Here is an 8,760-nt window from a genome sequence, read left to right as displayed (position 1 = left end):
TTTCAAACATTTACAGCAGGCATGTTCTTAGCACAGTGTCATGTATGAATCCATATGGAAGCTGATGATTGAGAGTTTGATTCCCACTCCTGCACTTTCTCCAATGTGAAGTTGGTGGCCTGGTTAAATACTATGCAGTGTAGGCATCCGTGCCTGAGGATCAGACCCTTCATAAGCCCCGGGAAAGTGTGCTGTCTGATGCCCCATGGGCAGGAAAGGCAAACCCATACCTGGAGTACATGTGAATTCCTGTAAGAAAAAGCTGATGGCCCTTCTGGGATGGAAGGGGCCCAATGTAGTTTACGTGATACCAAGTGGCTGGTTGGTATCCTCAAGGTGTATATTATTAGAGGCTCAGCATTGGTCTCTGTCGTTGGCAGGCTGAACATTTAGTGGAGTCAGGAGCTACATCAGCCTCGGTGTACGGGAGTCCATGATATTGGGCTCATGTATAGTCTCCATCTCTGCCACTGTAGCTAGTCCACTTACATTTCCATTATGCATAGAGCCTCCTACTTGGGTGATGTTCTCTGCTTAACATGTGGTACAAAGATCTTCGCACTTCATGCCCACTCCCACATATCCACCCACATGTCCCCCCACATGCTTCTACCACAGACTTCCTTGTCCTTAACCTTCCCATCTTTCTTCCTCCCAGTTCCTAGATCAGCCAGTCAGGGCTTTTGCCAGAGTCTATATATTCTAACTTTGTTGGTTTCTCTTTATGCACAAAGTAGGTTCAGCCCCTGAAACCTTGCAAATTGGGATGACTTTACTCACCACTATCTTTAAAGGCCTCCTTTGAGTTGCTCTCAGTTTTCAGTTGGCTGCCTCATATTGAATCCATCCATCATTGCAAACTCTTTTCTCTCCTTCAGCTGATCACAGGGATCCCCATGCAGCCAAAGGTGCTGATAGGTGCCGGGGGTATCTGGGGGTACCTGCTCATTCAGCTCGCTTGTGCCATCTTGGTCTGCTTGATCTCAAAAATGCAATTTATCATAAATTGTTGCTGGGCCATGCTGATTTTATGACTTGGTGGACATGACTATACCTAGCTCGTGATGGGCAATTCTGTCCTCATTGTCACTTAGTGATTTTTTAAAAAGTGGTCTGTCTCTACCAGGGCCCAGTAGCACACCAAGAGTTGCTTATCAAAAGGCATATAATTCTCCGTTGCAGATGGCATAGCCTTGCTCCAGGGGGGTCGCGTTGTCATTTTCCAGATGGGGCTTCCCACAAATTCTACACAGTATCTTTTCCCACCACTGATACTTCCAATGCCACAGGGTTTGCTGGATTATATGGCCCAAGTGGTAGGGACTTCTTGCATGCCATCTGACCTACTGAAAGCCCCTTTTGTCAGACGAGGGCAGGGGTGGGGACAAAGGTGTAATGGCCACTGTGATGAGAAAGTATCTTAAGACCAACAAACAAAGCAGGCAACTCCATAGAATATAACAGAATTTATCATAACGTAATTTACTTACAGGAAGATTGGGTCAGAGCGAAACAGACGACCCAGAGATTCTGTGCAGATTCTTCTCCGCTACATATCCCTGTTGCTGTGCTTTTTAAATAGTGTAGCTCAGGTATTGATGATTGACAAGACAAAGGATCAAAAAACATGCAGTAGCACAGGGGCCATACTTCCTGGTGGTCTTATGATAGACGATTGTTATAATCGCTACTATCACCTGTTTGATATTTATCTTGTTTGTCATGCCATTGCCCTTCTGGCCATTACTAACAAAAACACTAATGACTACATTTTAAGGGACACAGATAATGATCATCTAGAAAGCTTTGATATGCTTGTTAAGGACAGCGAGACTGGTCAAAGGTCACAGCATGAAACTTAAAAATGAAATGAAATCCGGGACACAGAGATGAAATTAATTTTTTCACATCTACATCTATATACCTTTCCCGCTCCAGGTCCTATCAAAGCTGGCAGCCTTTCAATGTTATCTGGTATACGGGCCAAAGAAGGATCCTTATACATGAAATATTCTGCTTCCAAAACCAGAAAAGGCCCACCAACTACTGTGATTTCTTTGAGGTAGGAAGTACAGGATGTAATAACATGGTTTTCATTTTGAGGTGAGGTCCTGGCATGTTCCTGCATACTGGACTTATAAATAATTTATGGATGTGGCAGTCCCCTGAATCTTTGCAGAATTTACCTCCCACCCTCCAGACAACCAAGTCCTCCAGTGTGCCAGCCACTTCTCGCTCATCTGGCCTGATTTACATAATACCACCAATGGAATGGATTCGTATGAAGTTCTGTAGGATGACGAAGGTGAAAACAAGTTAGCTTAGCTCTCAGACAAATCTGTATATTGTACATTGTACATTCCATGTGAATATAAAATCGTTTGTGATTCAGCTAGAAAAGAATGCAGCCATCAATTTATTGGTCGCATAGCATGTACCTGATGTCATATTAATTTGCTCTAGTTAAGCCGCCACGTCTGGATTGTAGCTACTACTTGGTTGAGCTTGCAGTCATTTCCAGAATCCATCTAGCTTCTATGGGGATCAGGCTGATTGATTGAATGTAGTCACTAGCCACATGTGGCTATTTAAATTCAAATTAATTAAACGAAATTTAAAATTCCCTTCCTCAGTCACACTAGCCATATTCCAAGTGCTCGATAACCACATATAGCTTGTGGTTTTCCAGTACTGGATGGAATAAAAATTAAGAGGAGTGAGCCCTTTGATATATAGGGACAAGTGTCAGGGAGAGACCATCCTGTCCCTGTAGGAAAATGGAAGGCCTAGGCACCCACTTGGAGAAAGTACAAGGTGGTACCAGGCCTTGAGCAGAGCCAGGACCAAGGCTTGGGGAACAGGCAGGTAGGCATCAGCTTGGGGGACCCTCAAGAACCTGTTCTCGGCACAGATATAACACAGAAATAAGGGTGGACTGAAATACAAATTGTTCAAGTAAGAAATTGATTTAATCAAATCGATTTTTAAAGCATTAATGTGTATATAAGATACAAGCATGGAAAAATCTGGAAAAGAAACAAAAAAGAGAGTGGGGAAGGAGGAAGCACTTCGTGATGCTTTAGCAACGACTGGCTCCATTCCGGCTTTGCCCCAAGTCATCAGTGCTCTGTCTCTCTCCATGTCCGCCCCTGACCTTCTGCCCTAGGGAGCCCTTTCTCTGAGTTTCTCCCCCGTGATGGGGGCAGAGCATTCTCCTCCAAGTGTGAATGTCACTTCCCGTGTCACGTCCCGATTCCTCAGGCCAGAGTCCTCTTTGGATGGTCTCTCCACAGAGCGTCTTTGGTCCTCCTCCTTCCCACCAGACTCTGCTGCGAGTCTCATCTCGCTGCTTCCGCAGACCGCAAGCGTCATGTGCAGTCGATGGAACTCCCGCTGTTATATACGACCATTTCTTTTAACACAAATATCAGAGCCGCTGTGCTTCTATTGAAATGATCATTATTGTGCTTTTTTTCTGAAGGTGAAGGGAGAAGGGCATTCTCATTGCCCACAGAGGAGGGAAGGAGTGGGCAAGGTGCTACTTCAGGTCCCAAGTTCTTGAGGATGCTTCTAGGTGATGACGTTAAAGACGAAGCCCTACTATGTGAAGCCAGAACAGGCTAGGCAGGGATGTGTCCTCGTTTGTCAGATAAGCAACATGTATAAAAATCAAATAATCTAGAATTAGGTTGCTAAGTTTGTTGATACCTTTTTTGTTTTTTTCTAAGCTCTAATAAAGTCATATTCACACATTTTGGTTTTTATCTCAACTGCATTGGGGTGTAGTGGGGAAATATTTTGTCCCCAAACTGGAGCTCAAGTGAGAGAGTAGCATATCTTGAAGTTAGTTAGTAGCCATCCAGAAAATCAAGACGGTGAAGTAAATCTGGAATGAAGAGCTGGGCTTTATGACATCATCTCCCCTCCCCACTTGAAGCTTCTCCTTGCAGTGCCCGGCTTGGAGATCCGGGTTTAACCAATTAAGGAACGCAGCAGTGACATTCTGCCTTTCTGTAGGGCAGGGGACTGGGACAGACAAACGGCACCCTGGGTGTCCCCGCACACAGAGAGGATGTGAGAAGGCCTCAGATGAAAGGGTGAAAATAACGCACCCACGTCTCATTGAGAGTTAGTCCCCTGGTAGCTCGTGGGGCCGGCCACATTCTCGGCCGGTGTGCGAAAGGAGAAGAGCTGGGACACGGCCATCCTGGGAACCCCACGGGTGTGCGCTCCCGTCCTCACGGATTCTCGGAAGTCCTTGGTAAGTTACGTCTCCCTCGTCTCCCTCGTAGCCTCTCTCTGCTCTGTCTCTCATCCTGTCTGTCTTTCTTTGTCTTAAGCTCTTGAACATATGCACGCACTTACCTTTTCACCTTGTCCTCAGAAATATATTATTGCTCAAATGACCTAATACGATAATCAGGTTAGACCCAACTTCGAAGTTTTTAAAGATTATTTTAGAGTAGGCATCACATCAACTCATCCGATTACTGAATTTCCAAGTTTATCTTCATTGAAGTCAATTCCTTTATTCACTTTCTTTAAGTGCTAGTCAAATGCCATGAAACTCACAGTTCTAGCAGTCTCAGCTCTTGGATGTTGGTTCTCCAACACGTCCACAGAGGAGAAGGGTGGCGACTGCCTGGATCTACACGCACCTGCTGAGCTGCCGCTGCTGCTGCTCTCCGTCCTGGGCCTTCTGCTGTGCCCTTTCTTTCAGCTGTTCTTGTTCTTGACATTTCAGCTCTTCTTCTAAATGTCTATCTCTTTGAAGGTAGGAGCTGACCTTCCTCGTATGAGCGGAGTCCAAAGAGATTTCTAAATTCCACTTTTTCTTTCTTTGAAGCTCCTTACGTATTATCACATAGAAGACGGTGTTCATCAAAAACATGGTAACCACCACCAGATAGAAAAGGACGTGAAACCAGAGATGAGTTGGTGACTGGAGACCTGAGAAAGAAAACGACAAAGAGAAGAAATGCTATTTAGAAACCAGAGGGCTGTGACGGAGTTCTGTTTAGAAGACAAGGTTGGCTAAGCCCTAATACGCCTGTCCCCAGTGGAGACGCCATAATTTCAGAGCAGGAAGGCGCTGGAGGCGGCTCCAGCTGGGCCGTACGGTATGCAGACAAGCGGCAGGCTCCTCATAAGGGCTGAACTGCCACGGCCCTCTCAGTGGACGTGCGCTGTAGTTTCAGTGACGACCGCTATTTCTGTACCATTTAGTGCTTGAAATGAATTTGGATTGAAGATAAACTTTTTTTTCTTTTTCCCCAAAGAGTCTTTGTTCTAGAGTTCACAATCCCTCCACCTCAGCCAAGTAGACACTTGGGTAGGTATTTATGTGCAATCCACAAAGTCCACATGGCACCATGTAAGCTCCTTGAAGTAAGAACTTCAGTCTAGTGTCTTTATATCCCAATACCTATGACAATAGATGGGAGAACGCAACATATTGTTGCTTAGATTGCTGGTGAGCGAGAAGGGGAGAGGGAGGGCATGAAGGGAAGAGAGAGAGAGAGACCAAAAAAGGACAAAAGGAAAGAATAAATAGAGGAAGGAAAGGAAAAGAAATGAAAGAAAAAGAGAAAAAAAGGAAACTTAATGATGTTTAAGAGGAGAATTAGTGAAGTTTTAAATCAAAAGCGAAAAGGCTGTTCGTAGGTTCTTCCCAGCCAGGCCACGAATCCCCAGAACAGACCTCAGTCCCACAGGAAAGGGAGCATCTTCTCTTGGGCCTGGCTGTCCCCATCATTCTCACTCACCAAGCACCTGAAGCTTCAACTCAGGGCTGCGCTTGATGACATTTCCGTCTTCCGTGGAGGCCTCACACCAGTGGAACCCAGAATCTTCTCTTGTAGCAGTCCGTATCTGATACTCAGAGGAGGAGGTTCTACCCCTCAGGACCCTGCCGCCCACGTGGAAGGAGAAGTAGAGACGCACAGCAGGGCGTTGCGGGGGCGGCTTTGTTTCACAGCTCAGGTTGACCGGACTCCCCTCCAGGATGGAGAACGAAGATGTGCTCAGCACTGGGGCTGGAAACAGCTCTAAAGAAAAAGTTGACAGTTGCCTACCTCAGAGCCAAGATTCTTTTTGCAGAAGATATCCCCCCTCTTCCTCTGGGAACCTGCCCCAAGAAAATGTAATCATAAAACATAATTTTCCCACTTCCAGCATCTTTACTGACCAATCAGAGCCACTTGTAGATACACCCACAGTTGCCAGCTTGCTCACACCCTCCTGGGGAGAATACATGGCCCATGCCTCCTTGAACAGCCATGTTATTTAGTGTATGACCATGCCCTGTGGTTGACCTGGAGTGGACACATCCACACACTAGCCAGTTCAGTGACTCCTTACTTGTGTTCCTGCCTCAATATTCTGGGATAATAATTTCTTTCCTGTAGGAATTAATTATTTTTTAGACAGGAAAAAGCTGCTAGTGGTTATGAGTACTGAGCTGAAAGGCCATGAAAAAGTCACAAAAAGGGCCACATGCACCTGGAAGAAAGGAAGCTGCTTAGTCAGGTGTTCAGAAAGACATAGAACCGGAGAGGCCACATTTTCCCTGAGCAATGGAGAGTGGAACCAAGTCTTAACGTCTGTTTCCATGGAGCTTTTACAAGATTCCACGGGTTTTCTAATAACTCCTTAGCTACCTTGGGTGAGTCTCTCTTCCTCGCAACTAAAATAAAATTGGTGAAATGGGTCCTCACTATGCCCTGGGGTCGCTGATGGGGCACCGCGGTATGCCGGGAAGAGCAATGGAACGGGACCCAGAAGACCTCAGTTCTGGTCCCCACCTTGGTCATCCCTTCGGTAAGGCAGTTTACCTTCCTGGAGCTCAGTTTCTTCAATTGCAAGCTGAAGCGATGATTTATGACAGTTCTCCTGGTCCTTAAAACTATAGCTTTATATGACTATTCAGACGCAATACCTTTGACAGTGATAGACACTCCCGCCGACGTGAATTTATGCTTTCCCGTGCCTGAGCAGTGATAGATGCCGTTGTGACTCAGGTTGGTTTTCAGAATGGTGTATTCAGAATTCGTAGGAGAAAAGTGAAAGATCTTGTCATTTTGATAGAAAAGCACATTGTACAGCAGCTTGTTCTTCCATCCGTGACACCTCAAAGCCAGAGGGTTTCCTTCGGTGACGACTCTGCTAGAGACCTGGAGTAGTAGCCAATCTGGAAAACGTGGACCCAACATGTATTTATACAGCGGCAGAGGTACAAGGAGTCCAAACCCGAACCCTGGGGCTTTATCTATTTCTCTTCGCAACATTCCAACCTGAAGCTCTACTGAATCTGAGGCCTGTCTCCCATTCTTCAAATATCTTTAGCTTTGTTACCAGCAGCCTCGCACGCAGCCCCTTCCTATCTTCCCCTTCCAAATCTTAGAAGTTGGTTGGAACAGAAGCACTTTACTCTATGTGGTAGGCTGTACTCTAAGGTTACCCTAATGAGTGACTCTCTTGTATAATCCCTCTGATTGTGTAATGATGTTACATTTTATAAGTCTCTGTCTTAGCTGCTTTGAGGAAGTGAGCTGACGTGTAGTGACAGGGCCTATGAGAAGGCCATATGGCAGGGGGCCTCCAGGAGCTGAGACTGGTCTTTCGCTGACAGCCAGCAAAAAAGCAGCCACAGGGAACTGAATTCTGCCAATGACCACGTGAGCTTAGAAGAGTTGCAGGGAAGACCACAGCCTAGTCAACATCCTGACTGCAGCCTCAGCAGAGTACCCAGCTAGGCTGGGTAGAGACCCTGACCCGTGGAAAGGTAATCAACGTATGTTGTTTTTTTGTTGTTTGTTTGGTTTTTAATTAATTAATTATTTATTTTTATGGTGACATTGGTTAACGAAATCCCATCAGTTTCAGCTGTACATTTTCACAGTAAGGCGTATATATATTTCTATGTTGTTTTTAAGCTAAGATTGCATTAATTGGTTACATAGCAATCGAAAACTGATATTGCCATAATTGATTACATAGTAATAGAAAGCTGATATACTCTAAAGCCTGACTAATTTGTTAATGAAGTCACACGTACTAAGACAAACATGCAGGATGTCAAACATATCCAGATGTCTGTTTGTTTCTAAATTGACAGGAATACTCACATATACGCAGACCAGTGATACAGCTGATAGAAAAAAGCTCCAAGTCAAACGAGGCCCCTGGTGACAGATTCCTCTACACATAACCCACATCACCTTCTTTACCTTTTCCCTCCCTGGGCAGTTGGTCTGGCTAAATGAAGATGAGGTTTTTAAGGAACAAAAGCAGACAAAAGACAGTATGCTGTCCCTTCTAGAAGTTATCTAAGAATGGAAGGCAGGTATGCCAGTGCCGTATGTAGCGTGATTGCTACGGGCTTGGATGCTGCCATAGTGCTCCAGACATAGTGAATACTCTTTCCTGCCTCATTCCTGTTCTCAGCCAAGAGGTGCTCAAAGGCTGCACGGCCTGAACACGCAGGCGCTTCATACATCCACAAACACAATGGGACGTTTTAGCAAACCTCCATCAGAAGCTGTCGAAAATACTAGTGCTGACATAAAATATGTGGACGACACAATTAATAGACCGAACTTCATGGATTTACATAGAATACTGTACTTTAGAGAAAATTCACATACTTTCCAAACACATATGCAGGTTATAAAAACTGAGCATGCACCAGGCCACAATGCAATTTTCAACAAATATCAAGGAACTGATATCATATTTCACACAAATTCTGACCAAAGTGCC

The 8,760-nt window shown here is 45.2% G+C and overlaps 1 protein-coding gene across 14 annotated transcripts in view; it reads right to left on the bottom strand.

Moving 5' to 3' along the window:
- Positions 1 to 2,950: 2,950 nt before the first annotated feature.
- The window catches only part of LOC105309973 (high affinity immunoglobulin gamma Fc receptor I-like), a 29,032-nt gene continuing 23,222 nt past the window's right edge, over positions 2,951 to 8,760 (bottom strand). For all 14 annotated transcript variants that reach the window (XM_023526498.1, XM_023526510.1, XM_023526511.1 and 11 more), the window contains 3 exons: positions 6,938 to 7,189; positions 5,766 to 6,047; positions 2,951 to 4,950 (listed from right to left, as the gene is read on the bottom strand). In XM_023526498.1, the coding sequence (XP_023382266.1) occupies positions 4,649 to 4,950; positions 5,766 to 6,047; positions 6,938 to 7,189 (836 nt within the window). In that variant the 3' untranslated portion in view covers positions 2,951 to 4,648. The remainder of the gene's footprint in view (positions 4,951 to 5,765; positions 6,048 to 6,937; positions 7,190 to 8,760) is intronic.

The sequence above is a fragment of the Pteropus vampyrus genome, unplaced genomic scaffold (genome assembly GCF_000151845.1).
Source record: "Pteropus vampyrus isolate Shadow unplaced genomic scaffold, Pvam_2.0 Scaffold973, whole genome shotgun sequence".
In the NCBI taxonomy this organism is placed as follows: Eukaryota; Metazoa; Chordata; class Mammalia; order Chiroptera; family Pteropodidae; genus Pteropus; species Pteropus vampyrus.
This window is presented reverse-complemented; position numbering and strand designations above follow the sequence as displayed.